The sequence below is a fragment of the Aplysia californica genome, unplaced genomic scaffold, assembly GCF_000002075.1.
Source record: "Aplysia californica isolate F4 #8 unplaced genomic scaffold, AplCal3.0 scaffold00309, whole genome shotgun sequence".
NCBI lineage: Eukaryota > Metazoa > Mollusca > Gastropoda > Aplysiida > Aplysiidae > Aplysia > Aplysia californica.
The window spans coordinates 71,483-87,862 of NW_004797579.1; the positions used below are offsets into that span (position 1 = coordinate 71,483).

General features: G+C 40.2%; 1 protein-coding gene across 4 annotated transcripts in view; it reads right to left on the reverse strand.

The window, feature by feature from the left end:
* The window catches only part of LOC101845177 (E3 ubiquitin-protein ligase RNF34), a 38,280-nt gene that overhangs the window by 8,957 nt on the left and 12,943 nt on the right, over positions 1–16,380 (reverse strand). Inside the window, exons 2-9 of one of the 4 annotated variants that reach the window (XM_013084675.2) lie at positions 9,606–9,719; positions 8,560–8,661; positions 6,408–6,509; positions 5,087–5,200; positions 4,221–4,322; positions 3,523–3,624; positions 2,700–2,786; positions 441–527 (exon numbers count right to left, since the gene is read on the reverse strand). In XM_013084675.2, coding sequence (XP_012940129.1) covers positions 441–527; positions 2,700–2,786; positions 3,523–3,624; positions 4,221–4,322; positions 5,087–5,200; positions 6,408–6,509; positions 8,560–8,661; positions 9,606–9,713 — 804 coding nt within the window. In that variant the 5' untranslated portion in view covers positions 9,714–9,719. The remainder of the gene's footprint in view (positions 1–440; positions 528–2,699; positions 2,787–3,522; positions 3,625–4,220; positions 4,323–5,086; positions 5,201–6,407; positions 6,510–8,559; positions 8,662–9,605; positions 9,720–16,380) is intronic. The other 3 variants (XM_013084677.2, XM_005102031.3, XM_013084678.2) reach the window with 3 other exon arrangements.

Consider the following 16,380-nt stretch of genomic DNA (forward strand, 5'->3'; position numbering starts at 1 on the left):
CAGAAGAACGTTCAACCAGATGTGCACTGGCACAATCAGTAGAAGGACCCTCGGCAACATTTTGGAGAGAGCAACGGAGCATCAATGGACATGTCCGGAGTGCAGGGATGTTGCTTCCTGAAACAAGAACAAGAACAAGAAGAGGTAAGATCTAACACCTAGCTTTCTCGGATAAGGGCGAAAATTTTTTGGACATCCCATAAGCAAGTTGCGCACGTTAAAGATCCCTTGGTGGTCTTAAGATCGATAGAGTAGGCTTTGGCTGCCACGCGGGTAAAACTCAAAATTAATTCCTACCAATCTGAAAATGTTTAATGTGTCACGCGCACTCATATGACCATATATATGCAGTTGTAAGTGTCGTAATAAATTTACACCAAAAAAAAGGCCACAAATAAACGCCCCTCTCAGTAACTGAAACTGAACAGTCATGTACTCACAGGAACATGTCCAGCTACCTCTGCTGAGGCTGATTCACTTGGGCCTTCTTCACTATCTGGATGTCGATCATCAGCCAGAAAAGCCAACTAAAACCAAATCCGTAAAGAAAAAGTAAACAGTTTTAGACGGAGCAATGGATTTGTCTTCACCAACTTCTAAAAACAAAAACAATACAAAAATCTGTTTAAAATATATTGTAGAATCTCTCTCTCTCTCTCTCTCTCCTGTATACAACACAGCCAATTCACTACTGTCTATGAACTCTGAGCATACATCAGAGCCGCAGCCTTCAGCATCTTCCCTAAAACCATCGCTATCATCGTGGAACACTTCTTTTTAATACAGTGCATGTCTCAACATTGAAACGACCACCGACTTCTTGACCACAGTGAGAGAAGGAAAAGAATGCGGAACGGTTGAACTGAGCTTCCAAAATCATCTGCTACACAAGCATTACTTCCCGTAAACAAGACATGAAATAAAATTTTGATCAGCAGAAAGTAAATTATACTTGCTGTGGCGTTTCCTGCAACTTATATGGTGATCAGAACTACACACGCTTCTCTGTTTTAACCCTTAAAACCCTGAATTCTTTTTCTTTTTTTTCATACCTCCCTAGAATCCTGAATTAAAATTGAGATACTAGAAAAAATTAGGTTGGTTCATTGTTTTATTTACTGTGTATTTAATTGTTATTAGATTTTACTGAAGTTTGAAAATTTATGAATGCAGTCTGGACAAAAGGGAAAAAAGTTAAAACACTGGTTTTTACAACTCTATGAGTTAAATCTTGAGTGTGATCCCTGACTTCACTTCAGTCAAAGCATCATTAGACCCAGTCGTAGATCTAGCCTCTGGTAGCTCTAGTGGTGATCCCCTGCCACTTCCACTATCGTCAAAACCATCATCGATGTTATGTGGAACATTGCAATCGACTTCAACGGTCATATTTATCGATATATCCGACTGGGAGATCATTATTGGGGTCTGGTTCAGGATCAAAAAGGTCAAACATTTTGCTGCCTGAAGGGCTTGGCAGCGAAAAGTGACTAATTTTTCTTAAAAACTCGCAAAATATCCGCGACAGAGTCATCTGGAGTTACATCCCGTTTCTAGCACTGGTAATTAAAATTGACCAGCAGTATAAAAAAATACGACGTCAGCGGTTACCAGCCGTATAGGGTTTTAAGGGTTAATATTGATCCCATAAATTGTGCAGGATTGGACATAGGCACACGGCTGGGCTCCCCGCAACCGGAGTGGGAAAAGACTCAAGTTAGTTAAATAACTCAAAGACCCATTTTCCATTCATTTTTCAGTTTCTAAAGCAGAATTTCACATCCTGAATGTGCAAACTTCTAAATACTATTACTATTAATACAATGTTACTCCACAAATTTATGTTGAGAAGCACCAAAATTTAAAGAACCATTTCAAAGCCAAAGCAGCAAGACCGCCTTGAGGTCCCAATAATACACAGCTATTTGCAGGAAACCACCCTGTTTAGGACAAAACATCCAAAAATGTCAATGCCAGTTAATACAAGGAAAAGGCTGATAACTAGAGCTGGGCGAAGAGTCGATTCCGGAACCGATTCCCACGATAAATACTACAGATGTAAAGTTCCTTCTCCTTTTTACGTAAACCAGCGGTTTTATCATTAAAAATTTCTTTTTTTAAAGAATCTATTTTTGAAAAATAAAAGTTCGTAGTGTTCCGAAATCAAGGTTAACCTAAATCCTGAAGATGTTCGGAGCCAACCAGGTAACCACCGGAAAAAAAAATCACAACATTAGAAAATAAGTAATTGGGTTCGGAGTCGATTCCGACGATTCCTAGCTTTCAATAATCGGGAACTCATCCGCCCAGCACTACTGATAACCTGCACTTGGTGGAGTATCTTGTGTCTCTTTTGGTGTTATACGTCTTCATGCTAATTAATTCCCATAATTACGTACCGGTACAACATGGTACATGAACAATTTAGTTGGAAAACCCTGTCAACATTGTAAGACACGGGACTTCCAATTCAACAGCAATCTCTAACAGAATCAAGTATAGTGACAATAAATTGAAAATTCTCATGACTAAGGTTAAAAAACGCAAAAAAACGTGATCTTACCCAGACGCCCACAGCTTAATCCAGCGTGGCATCAACTGATCTAACAAAGCACACACTACAATCAAACCTCCACTTCCAAAAGCAGATCTAAGAATTAAACTATCTGTACCAATAGGAAAAACCAAAAATAACAAACCTGGAGGTCAGAACCAACACCGACACTTTGAGAATCATCACCGCTGAGATAAGACCCCTCCTGGGGGAAGGCAGAAAAAACTGTTGCCTGAAAGGAGAGGGGTGGGGGGGACAACTGAACTTTAGATAGTTGGTCCACAAAATCAAAGATTTCTTTCACAATCTGAGTAAATAGCTACACAACAAACACAATAAAGAAGAGACGTAACCCTAACCCTAGGCCTACCCCAAAAAAGAACCTGCAACGGGCCTCATGTAAAAAGGCCAGCACAAGCCAAAAATTTTTTTTTTATTAAAAAATTAAAAACCACACTCCAAAACAAATAAGGAGCACAATATGGCCTACATCTACGTTGCTATAATAGAGTTTGATACAATAACACAATAGAATTGGAATATGAATCCTCCATACAGATCTAGAAATCTAAATATATCGTCTGACACGAGTGGCTTCGCGGATTGCTAGTTGCTGTGGATTTGAAGTTTAGACTAGACCAAGGAGGTTACAGTTTGCGCTAGACTCAACTTATCATGCTGGTGATTTGATTTGATGATTTGACATTGTGATTTGAGACTTGTGACTTGAACTAGGGGCTTGCGAGCACGAGCGGGTTTGCTACCGGGTTACAGCCCTACTGGGTACCCATTCTAACTTGGGTGGAGCGAGAGAAATTTGTAATTTTAAAAAATGCGTTTTCCACAAACACAATGTCCAGCCCCTGGCGGGATTTAAACCTACAACCTTACAGGTTAAAACGGGTACTGAGTTCCAAATTCCGAATTATTTTCGGATAATGCAGACACAGCACTGATCATGTACGCACAGGAATGTGTTCAGCCCCGTCTCCTGAGTCTGGTTCACTTTGACCTTCATTGCCAATTTCGTTAAAACTAGACACGTCTAGATCATCCGGCAGAGATGCAAGCTAAAAATCAAAATCAAAAAAAAAAAAAAAGATAAAACTGTGTAGACATAGCAATGGACAAGCCTTCGCCAACATAAAAGAAATTTTTTAAAAATAAATACATCCAATATTAACATCTAATCCAATAATCTCTCTCTCTCTCTCTCTCTCTCTCTCTCTCTCTCTCTCTCTCTCTCTCTCTCTCTCTCTGGGCTGTCCTTTTGTTTCTCTTTACTGTCACAAACAGCAAGTGATTTGTTTATTCGCTCATTATTTGCAAACACTAGAAACGAGCGCTCCTTTATTTGTGAATAAAACTTTTTGCAAGTAGAACTTGGCACTACCGGGTACCCATTCCAACCTGGGTGGAGCGAGAGAAATTTGTAATTTTAGAAAATGCGTTTTCCCCAAACACAATGTCCTGCCCCTGGCGGGATCTAAACCTACAACAGGTTAGAACGGGTACTTAGTTCCAAATTCCGAATTATTTTCGGATAATGCAGACACAGCACTGATCATCCTGTGGAATTGTTGTAATGAGTCTATATCATATGTCATGTAGGGTCACAGAGGTCAAAGACGCTATAACTAAACCCGCCTCTCAGCCAAGTACTCACAGGAATGTGTTCAGCCCCGTCTCCTGAGTCTGGTTCACTTTGGCTTTCATTGCGAATTTCGTTAAAACTAGGCTCGTCTAGATCATCCGGCAGAGATGCAAGCTAAAAATCAAAATCAAAATTTTTAAAAAGATAAAACTGTGTAGACATAGCAATGGACAAGCCTTCGCCAACTTAAAAAAACAAATTTTAAGAAAACATCCAATATTAACATCAAATCCAATAATCACTCTCTCTCTGTCTCGTTGGGCTGTCCTTTTGTTTCTCTTTACTCGATCTGTCTGTCCCTTCCCTCCAGGATTTTCAATTTAACAGTCATCTCCAACAGACCGAGTATAGCGGCAATGAGTTGAAAATTCTCAAGACTAAGGTTCAAGAACGCAAAATCAAGGATTTTAACCACTGCAGTTAACATCTTATGTTTGTTTTTGTAAAGTGTTTTACGGCGCTCACAATTGCATAGGTCATATGAGCGCGCGGATTTTGCCCGAGTGGCGATAAATCGATTTTAGACCACCAAGGGATCTTTAACGTGCGCAACTTGCACACGGGCCCTCCAAGATTTTTCGCCCTTGTCCGAGAAGGCTAGGTGTAGATCTTTCCTACCAGAAGATCAGGGGTGTGGCAGAAAGACAGCAGTAAGGAGGAGCCAAGGAGTAGCAGTAGAAAAGCTGCAGAAAGAGTCAGGGGCCCAGAGGAGGGGGCAAAGGAGGGGGCAAAGGAGGTGAGGGGGGTTAACATCCTAGTCCAGAATGACATCAACTGACCTAATATTGCACACACTAAAAATCAACCCTTAACTTCCACTGTAAGTAGATCAAGTACAAAAATAAGTGTCTCAACAGGAAAATAAAACCCAAACAAACCTGGAAACTTGAACAATCACTAACACTTTGAAGATTATCACCGCTGAGAGAACCATCTGTCTCTGGATCGGCAGTCAAAAAACCCTCCCGGTAAACGGCAGAAGAACCTGTAGCCTGAAATAGGGGGCAAAAGAACGACTGAACTATAGGCAGTCGGTCAACAAATTAATAGATTTGTTTTATAACCAAAATAAATAGCTCTAGATTTCAGACGGACTTCCAGTTAAATAAGAGTTAACGCCACATACAATAATGATAATAAAAATTACATCTACATGACGCAATCCATACTCTGCAGCATGCTCTATGCGCTTTACAACTATCATTACCCCCATTAGACTAGAATACTCAGAAATAATTTCGGCTTCCTGGGACCCATACAGTGCAAGCGGCGGTTTACACACCCTAAAACCCAAACAAACTGACAAGATCTTTTGTTGTCTGCAGCCGGGTACTAGTGGTGTAGCGAGCACTCAATACCGATTTGACACCCGCGAGCATAGAGGGTGCACTGGAAAATGAGTGGACCACATTGCGAGCAGTAGTGGGTTCAACTAATCACTAATACAGTCCGCAATAGGCCCAAGATGCTCCACTGATCACCCAACATTCGGCATATCCAAAATTTGTAGGCTAGAGACTTGACAAGAAGAGGCTGCGCAACAGGCTAGGACTGACGATGGACTTGCTGTGTCACAGTGTCAGACCAATCGCTCAACAAGCCTAGATTTAGGCATACCTTTTCATTACCGAATCAAGAAACGAGGAAATGAGTTGCAGACATCGGACCCCAGGTTGATAGAATCAACATGTCTCGAAAAGTGCATTGTCTCTTGAAGATCGCTACACAAGGCGCTGGCAGGACAGTGTTGTGACATCTTGAACCAGCCAGCCAAGATTAGTGTCAGTGGCTCAGTGGGCTTGTTCGTTCATGCCGTCACAAACAGCAAGTGATTTGTTTATTCGCTCATTACTTGCGAACACTAGAAACGAGTGCTCCTTTATTTGTGAATAAAACTTTTTGCAGGTAAAACTCGGCACTAGCGGGTACCCATTCCAACCTGGGTGGAGCGAGAGAAATTTGTAATTTTAAAAAAAGCGTTTTCCACAAACACAATGTCCAGCCCCTGGCGGGATTTAAACCTACAAACTTACAGGTTAAAACAGGTACCGAGTTCCAAATTCCGAATTATTTTCGGATAATGCAGACACAGCACTGATCATCCTGTGGAATTGTTGTAATGAGTCTATATCAATGTCATGTAGGGTCACAGAGGTCAAAGACGCTATAACTAAACCCGCCTCTCAGCCAAGTACTCACAGGAATGTGTTCAGCCCCGTTTCCTGAGCCTGGTTCACTTTGGCCTTCATTGCCAAATTCGTTAAAACTAGACACGTCTAGATCATTCGGCAGAGATGCAAGCTAAAAATAAAAATAAAAAAAATAAAAAAGGTAAAACTGTGTAGACATAGCAATGGACAAGCCTTCGCCAACTTAGAAAAACAAATTTTATGAAAATCTCTCTCTCTCTCTCTCTCTCTCTCTCTCTCTCTCTCTCTCTCTCTCTCTCTCTCTCTCTCTCTCCAGGATTTTCAATTTAACAGTCATCTCCAACAGACCGAATATAGTGGCAACGAGTTGAAAATTCTGACGACTAAGGTTCGTTGCATGAACGCAAAATCAGGGATTTTAACCACTGCAATCCACATCTTAGTCCAGCATGACATCAACTGACCTAATATTGCACACACTACAAATCAACCCTCAACTTCCACTGTAAGTAGATCATATAATAATGATAATAATAATGTCAACATCTTAATGGTGCCTATCCATGCTCAATGTCCTTTAAAACTATCATTACCCCTGCAGACCTACGAACACTCAGAAACATTTTCATCTTCCTGGGAACAATAGAGTGCAAGCCGGCAATTACACAAGCTAAAACATTAACAAACTGACAAGAACTCTTGTTGTTTGTAAAATGGCACCCATTCCCATTTGGGTGAAGCAAGGGAAATTTTTTTTTATGTCTTTCCCAAGAGGAAAACGTTTGGCCCCTGACAGGATTTGAACCTGCAACTTTACAGTTGAGAGTTCAAGAGCCTAATCCCTACACCGCTGATGTCACATCTCATAACATACATTTTGACATTTTGATGCAGTACATTATAACTATCGCTTCCCTTTGCACATCATACAAAGCGAGACTTCAAATTAACCAGCAATCTCTGGCACAGCTGACAAAAACACAGGCATTCTGTACTGAAATCTCCCGTAACCGAGGTTCAAGAAAAAGGCCAATTCGTTCAAATGCATGGTTTGGTTTGGTTAGTATAGGGTTTTACGGCGCTCGCAACTGCATAAGGTCATATGAGCGCGCGGGACACACCTAATACTTTTTCGTTGGTAGGAAATTTTGAATTTTGCCCGGGTGGCGGCCGAAGCCTACTCTTATCGATTTTAGACCACCAAGGGATCTTTAACGTGCGCAACTTGCACACGGGCCCTCCAAGATTTTTCGCCCTTGTCCGAGAAGGCTAGGTGTAGATCTTTCCTACCAGAAGATCAGGGGTGTGGCAGAAAGACAGCAGTTAAGAGGAGCCAAAGAGTAGCAGTAGAAAGGCTGCAGAAAGAGTCAGGAGCCCAGAGGAGGGGGCAAAGGAGGTGTTCAAATGCATGCCCGTGTCATCTATCATCTATAACTTACAGCACTAAGTCCTCAAGACAATGTGAAGCTTAAAACAAGATCTACATTTTTCCTAATATTTTTAATAAGCTTTCACATTCAATTATTTCAACCATGCACAGCTGGACATAGGCCACATCTTTAACAAACCTGATATTAAAGAAGGAAAGATGGAAACAGGGCTCAACCTCAGGGGGCTCCAGTGGCTAAGTGAGTAGTGAGTTTTGACTCAAGCAATGTCAAGCAAGTGTCGGTGACACGGGGATCAGATGGGTGGTCACTGGAGTGTGTCCTTGAGCAAGACACGACAACCCTAGCTCAAATTTCAGGGCGCTGCACAGTGGCGACCGACAGTGGCATTGTTTGTAAACTGTTCTGTATTTGTGTAATAGTGTGTATTTATGTATGTATTTATGCATGTATGTATTTATGTATGTACGTATCTATAATCATGTATTTATGTATGTATGTTTGCCATTGTAAAACAAAGTGCCCTTCTGGGACAAATAAAAGTGTAATTTATATTATTATTATTTTTATAAAAAAGGAGATCCTGGGCTGTTATATAGTAGGTAACAGTCCTATCTTAATCCAGTGGATAAAGGGGATATCTAGTTCTGAATTCCGAATAATTTTCTAATAATGCAGACACAGAGTGCTGATCAGTTGGTGGATTTGTTGTAATGAATCTATATCATATATATCCTGAAGGGTCAAAAAAGTCAAAGACGCTATAACTAAACCCTCCTCTCAGAGAGTGAATCTGAGCAGCCATGTACTCACAGGAATGTGTTCAGCCCCGTCTCTTGAGCCTGATTCACTTTGGCCTTCATCGCCAAGATTGTTCAAAGTTTGCAGGTCTGGATCATCCAGCAGAGATGCAAGCTAAAAATCAAATCCAAATAAAAAAGATAGACTGTATAGACATAGCAATTGATATGCCTTCACTTACGTAAAAAAACAAACAATAATAAACAACCATCCTACATTAACATCTAATTCAAGAATATTGTGGTCTCTCTCTCTCTCTCTCTCTCTCTCCTCTCTCTCTCTCTCTCTCTCTCTCTCTCTCTCTCTCTCTCTCTCTCTCTCGTCTGTCCATTTGTCTCTCTTTACCTGGTCCAACTGTCTGTCCCTCTCTCTCCATTCTATCTTATCCCTTCGTAATATCAAAGACAGTAATAACAAATTCATATATGCAAAAAAAAGAGGTACAAATATGTACAATAAAAAGAACAATCAAAATACACATATTAACAGTACAATAAAAACAGGTGCTCAAAAATACTACACTATTGGTTGTCACTTGCAAGTTGTGATCATCTACTAAGTACAGCACTACATGGGTTCTGGACACAAAACTCCATAAGTAAGGTCTCCACCCATTTGGAAAGAAGACCAACCTAGGCCAAGTCGGGTGAGATTGCAAAATATTTTCAAGCAAGCACCGACTTTTTTAAACTCTTCTTTCAATGAAGCATGAAATAAGCCAGCTTTACTTATTCTTATCAAATAACTCAAATCCATACCATACAAGTTTGACGTATGGTGGACTTACATCAAATACCTTCTGAAATTTTTATAACTTCAGTTTATTTTTGAGTCACAAAAGACAAATTTCTCGATATGAAAGTGACAACTGCTAATTACTGTTACTATGAAAACTACGATATACCCCAAAGTTTATTTAATCTTCGAAGCACAAAGAATTTTTAAAGCACAACAACGATTAACCATATTTGCATCCACGACAAATTAAACGTCGATTTCCACACTAGTAGGTTAAGAACAAAACTTAACTGTCCCAAGAGAGATATAATGTCACAAACCTGGACACCCGAATCAAGACAAGAATCTAGTGATGTACGAGGCTTAAGAGAACCGTCTGTCTCTGGCCTGGCTGTTGAAGACCTCTCATGGGGTCTGGAAGAAGCCATTGTCGTCTGAAAGGAGAAAGGAAAAACACTGATGGAAAAAAATCACAGATATGTCTATAGAAATTAAAACAATTAGTATAGATCAATCTGGACTGCGTTCCATCCGACCCACGCTCCTCTCACCACATAGTCCTCCTCATAGACACCTTTCCGTACTACAAACCATTTCAAACAGAGACAGCGAGCTAAATGACCTGCCAATAACAATTGCAAACCTCAGCAAAAACCACACAGTTGTGCTACACTACAGTGGATTCCAATGCACGAATAAGATCACAAATCACAAAAGGGCTCAAAGTAGAGGGGAAAAAAACTGTAAAAGAGCATGTTCTCGTAGTTGGGAGTTGGAAAGACTGGGGGAGCGTAGATGGCTGTGATGCTGAAGCTCTCGTAGTCTTGAAAATAGCTAACATATGTGAGGCAGCATGGTGAAATAAGGCGCTCATCAAAATAATGAAAGTCAAGAAACTAGCATTTTCCCACAAGTTTGGCAACTTTTATCGTTTAAACTAAACACCTTTTATGTTCATATGAAAAGACATTTCCATATAAATTTTACTTCAAAACCTTGTTTAAAAGCAAAAAATGTGTAATTTTCAGTTTTCAAGGACTCTTAAGCTATTGAAGTTACCAAACTTTGGCGGTCATTTTCTCGATAATTTTACTTTTGAAAACAGGCGATCCCATATCCTTCAATCCCAAACACCTCGACTTCTGTTCAAGATAAATAAATAATTTTTTTTATCGAAAGCAAGGCAAATGAACAACCTTTAAGATGTGCCCAAAAAATGACGAGCGCCTGATTCCACCACATCGTGACTCATATAGCCTTAATCTAGGTACCACAAGCGAAAAATTTTTTGAACAATATTGACGTTTAAACCTCAGGGGTTCAAATCTACTCTATGAAACAAGAACATTAAAAAAAGAATTATCAAAATCCATCAATAAACAATCGAGATATGGTATTTCAAAGTTTTATTTTTGAACGAAACCTTTTCAACTGCGACTTTCACTCATGTTTGAGGTGTTCCAAAATACAAAGTGCATGATCTAATCAATGAATCAATGAAAACTTTGTTTTTTCAAGAGCTGTCAACACAAATATTGATATCTCTAAATCAAAGCATGTTAGAATGACTGGTTTCCAAGATATAGGCCTTCAAAAATTGAAAATAAATGCCAAAATTTGTCATTAAGAGCTCAGAACCCTATTTTAACCTCTTCCAAATTAGTCAAAACTGCTTCTTCATTAGTGAAAATCACATAATCATTACAAATACATGCATAGACTTAGCTGAATTTTTTTCAGACCTCTCTGACCATAAGTAACTTTTCTGGACTCCTCTGAAGTGGGCTTCGGTGCAAAAAACGCCTCTTGGAAAAAAATTAGGGGAATTCTGGTACATCCTCGGGCAAAAAGCATCACAACAAGTGAACAAATTAAGCTACAGGGCTAAATCATACATCAAATTAAAGCTCAATGCAAGCTCTACGGGGCCAAATGAAAACTGTTTACTAAAACCTCTCATAACACTCCATAATAGGGCCATAATGCCCAAAAACCTGCCACTATTGAGTGAAAATTATAACATCTGCCGACTGGAAAAAAAATTCATATAAAATCAACAAATTGTGCTACAAGGTTGAATTATATATCAAATTAAAGCTCTTTTCAGGCTCTATACAGTGAATTAGTTTATAGAAAGAAAAAAACCTTCCAAACATTTCAGATATGGACAATAATGTGAAAAAGTCGTCAATATATTGGTTCAGAAAATAAAGATTTCTGCTCAGGGGGTTTAAAAATTGGAATTAAATCAACATACTGTTCTACCGTGGTTCATCTTGTATAATATAGATCTAGTTCTAGATTTATTTATCATTTTAGCTGAGAAAGAAACCAGTGGCTGGGGAAATACAAATCATTTACAATGTATCATCGTGTGTCCAGTACGTGGATGGAAGAAAGAGGGGGGGGGGGGCATCTCCAATTAGCCTATCAGGTGACATCTAAGTCTAACTAAGTCTAAGAATACGTAAAAAGGCTGGTTGATTCAATAATTGAATATATACACCAATCAAGAACGTAGATCTAGCCTTTTTTGTTACCGAATTAAATGCCAAACAATAGATCTACGAACATTTCTATCGGTAACACTAACACCGGGTAACCCCCTTCCGAGTGTTTAGCAGTGTGTGATGACATGTTACTATAAATAGAACTCCCAGTTCAACTCTTCACGGCTTTATTCTTTCACTTTGTCGACCTGAGATGCTTAGATTTCGATGCATTTAGAATAAATAAGGTGTTCTTATTTGAAAAGACAGCAAAAATACCACCACGAAGCGATACATTTGTATAGATCGCAATTAATTCACTATGAGGTGGGGGAAATGTAGGTCGGCGTGATTCCCACGAAACAATAACAATCCAACCACACGGCAAGCGGTGGCCGATTAGTCTTATTTTTCAAAACACGATATTCATAAGTATCCTAAAAGAAAATTATGATAATACTTACGTAAATTGACGCCATAAACAGATCTATCGAATGTTTCTTTTACTGAACCATCATTATAATCGTCTGCTGGTTGGGTCAAGTCAGAGGGGGTGGAAATGGGCGATGGAACAGCCGCAATGGCAGAATGACGATCTCCCGAAAGTGGTTGTTACCTTACTTCAGAAAAAGTAATAATTCTACTTCGTGGAACGTAGTTGGCTTTTCTAAACACATAAACTTGATGGTAGAGATGTCTAGGAATATGATCCTGGCACGTATAGCCCGATTTGTGTCGAATTTCATATATTTTAAAATGCTTTCTTCGTCTTTACATCGTAGGCTACTACTAAAATTAGATGCGTCATTTCTAATTTTAATCGCATGTGGCTACTACTCAAGCTTTCCGCTCGGAATAAAAACATAAACACATCCCCCGGAAATTCTCCTGGAATCCCAGATTTTTATGTTTCAAACCGCAAGAAAATTCGATGATTCACGACTGAGAAATCGAAATTTAAAACAAGTACCCCCCCCCCCCCCCCCCCCCCAAATCTAAGCGCGCAAAATTGCGAGACGGCCGAGTTTTCCCGTGTTAAACTTTAGTCAATTAAAAACTAAATTTGCAATCATAAGTATCAGTTTCTCGTTCACCATGGAGAAGGAAAGACACAGAAAACAGTGGTATAATTTTTATTAGTGTTTACCAAAATTAAAACCAGCTAATAGTTGGATGAAGTTGTCCAAATCTGGCCCCAGCCGTAGCTATCTGCCTTGAAAACGGCTCGCCTGCGGTACCTACTTAATCACCAATGCAATGAATATAAGACGGAATCGGAAGGGAGCCAGAAAAAAATTCCGTCTAAGACAGGGAAATTTAGGGGGAGATGGAAAGGGGGGGGGGAGGGTTCGAAGGCCCAGCCGGTGGGATCAAGGATCGCTTATCCGATCTGCAAGCAGTGGTCAAAACTTCACACCTCTCAACTGCTATCCTGTCTGATAATGACATGCGTCAGTCTTTCTTATCCAATTACCACCAGTGCTTGCCTTTCATAGGACCACTGTTTGACCTATTAAAAACAGAAACGTTTGAACATCTCCTTTGCTTCCACCCTTAGCCTCACCCACCGGTGTAACAAGCAGTCAACCAATGCCACCTCTCACTGGCATCAAGTAACAATGATAAGGAACTCGGCTGGCCGTACGATCAGGGCGGCAGGCATTGGTCAGTCTCATTTCATACCTCTGGCTTCTGGCTACCCGGGAAAGTTTCCGTAGTGGCTCGCTACTCGAGCACTCTCACGGACAGTCGTGAGATATCACACCCACACTACCTTGACCATCTTTGCATCGCTCTGGGCTCACATGATGGGGTAATAGGGTAACATCTACCCCCAAATTGCACCCCTACTCCCCTTCCTCGCCCAGCGGCATGGCTATGGCGTTAAGTTTATAGCCAGCGGAACCAAACTCATGTGAGTTTTGTTTCAAATCAGGGCTGAGCAGGCGAAGCATTTTCCGTCTTAGACAGGTGAAACCCTCGGAAGGGAGCTGATTTTCCTTTCCGTTTCTGCGTTGGACAGGTTTCCGTTTTATACAGGTAATTAAAGAGGAATATATAAAGGGGGGAGCGGGGAGATTCCGTAAGACAGGTTTCCCTTTTATACAGGTTTCCGTTAAGGCAGGTTCAACTGTATATATATATATATATATATGTATATATATATATATATATATAAAAAATATATATATATATATATATAGGTGCACATTTTCAAACAGTAACAAGGTACGATTTTGATCCCATATTCACACAAGAAGGGCATACTATACTACTTCACGCCATCCTGCACAGACCTCAGCTCCAATCAGCCAAGCACAACGAATCTCTCAACCCATCCCTACGATAAGTCCCGAGAGACACCTCGACCAGTGTGAATAAACTTTGTTGAACCCGAAAACCAATAGCCCTCGACACATGCAATACTCACACGAGGTCTTGTCACATACTTAGTGCAAACGCGTCTGAAACAGTTTCATTGACAGGGCTCGGCCTTGATGACAGGCCCAACTAACCAGAAGTCGGATGAAGCGGGTTTTTAAAGGAACAGAACGAAGAATATTGTTAACTCTCAACAGTTCTGGGTTTTGGCCACTTTTTTAAGGTACAGAGGGTGGACGTAGAATAAAAAATCCTATAAATTCCTGTGTAGGTCAACACAAAAAGTGTTGTATATCAATGGAAAGGTTATCGGAGGGACTTTGACTTGATACAATAATTATGTGTGTATGATTTTTCATTTGCATATATGTGACCTACTTACTTGGTATCTAAAAATAGAAAAAAACAACACTTTTTTTCTTATCTTTACAGAGGCAAAGAATGAAAAAAATTTGTTTTCAACGCACGGCGCACCGGCAGTGGAATTTTAGTTGTAGCGGGAGGTTCCCCGCCGAGCGCCTTATCACGTCGGGGTCACGGAGGTCAGCTCCCTATCGCGGCTCTGTCTGGGCCGACTTCATTTTTGGTACTTTTCAATGTACAGTTTTAGCTTGTGACCCAAAAAACAACGGACATTGTAACTTGTCTGGTTATTTCGTTAGACGTGCTGAAGTCGGCAGTGCTAAATTGTAAACATTTTTGTACAAGTGTGAATGAAAAAAATCAATATAAAAAAAAAAAGCATGACAAAAACAGTCGAACTTTTGGAACATGAACAACATAGCATTGGTGCAGATACTCAGAAAAGATGGTGTCTGCCCGTATAATAGGAAGCTGTAATTTTGCAACTTTATCCATCTGTACGGCGCTCGCAACTGCATCAGGTCATATGAGCTCGCGGGATACATTAAACATATTTTAGTGCCAGAATAAATCTACAACGTAACAGTAGGCTATCAGTTACACTCCATAAATTATTCTTTATTTTTCTTAAAATGCTAGATCTAGGTTTTGTAAGTTGACTGAATAACAGGGATGACTTCTTGTGATTGCATCATAAGAATAATTTCTAGCTTTCCAGTGACACTGAATCAGCACCAGGCTTTTCCAGCTTTTATTTTCGTTTCTATAACCATTTGCAACAACTGACAATGTTCTGATTTTTTTACATTCATAAGCGTCCGCGCATATGTCCGACACAAAAACTAAGAATCAATGTGTTAGCTGTCATTATTTTTATTCCATACAAGAAGTTCATCTCTACCCATGTATTAACACACTTTTGCGTTTTTAAAAATCTCATAATATATCTTTCTTAGTTGTATGCAGGCTGCCACAGACAAAGCATGATTCATGAACAAACGCAGAGTAACTTTCTCTTGTTTAGTGGAAGAACAAGAGCTAACGCGGAGTGTCTTTAGTTAAAAAATGGAGATGTGCATCTTTCTTCTCTTATAACTTGACTATTAAACTACTCGCACAGATTTAAGATTTCTCATGGTAAAAGACGTGATATTCGTAGTCAGTTTAACGCAGATTTTGGACAGATCTGTCGTGCCTTTTTAAAATAAACAATAATTTATTCATAATGTAACTAAAACAGGACAAACTGGGTACTCTACAAACACTTGTCTTGAACAAAAACTACGGCACAGAAATTAACCATTCTAACGCAGAATAAATCTCAAGACATTGAGATTTTAGAACATGTGCGTAATGGTTTGCTGTGCGGAAAGGGGAAGAAGTTATCGTTTCAAACGTAGACAGAAATGCGTACTTCTTAACCGACGGCGGCAAAGACGCTTCAGGGTTCATTAACCCCGTGACCCCCAGCCGGGGAGCTCCGGCGGGCTGTTGGGTCACGCTAACTAAAGGTAACAGAATCGGGCGAAAAGTGACGCCGTGAACAAGGAGATTAAAAGTAGATCTAATCTAGTTCTAAACTCCTTGGTGTTCCCCTCCCGCGCTCGAGAACTGGCCCGCCCAGCGGAGTGAGAGAGGGAGACGAGTCTTGTCGCCTGGAGCGCTCAGTCACAGGGGTCCTATGATGCCCGAAACGAAAAAACTGGGTGAGATTAGTATCAATTTTATTCTCACCCCGGGTGAGAATAATATCCAGTTTATCCTCACCCCGGGTGAGAATAATCACTGTGGATGTGTAAAGTACAGTAGCGGTTCGTGGTTTATAGAACTGACCGGCCGTCATTCACATCGACTCTTTCTC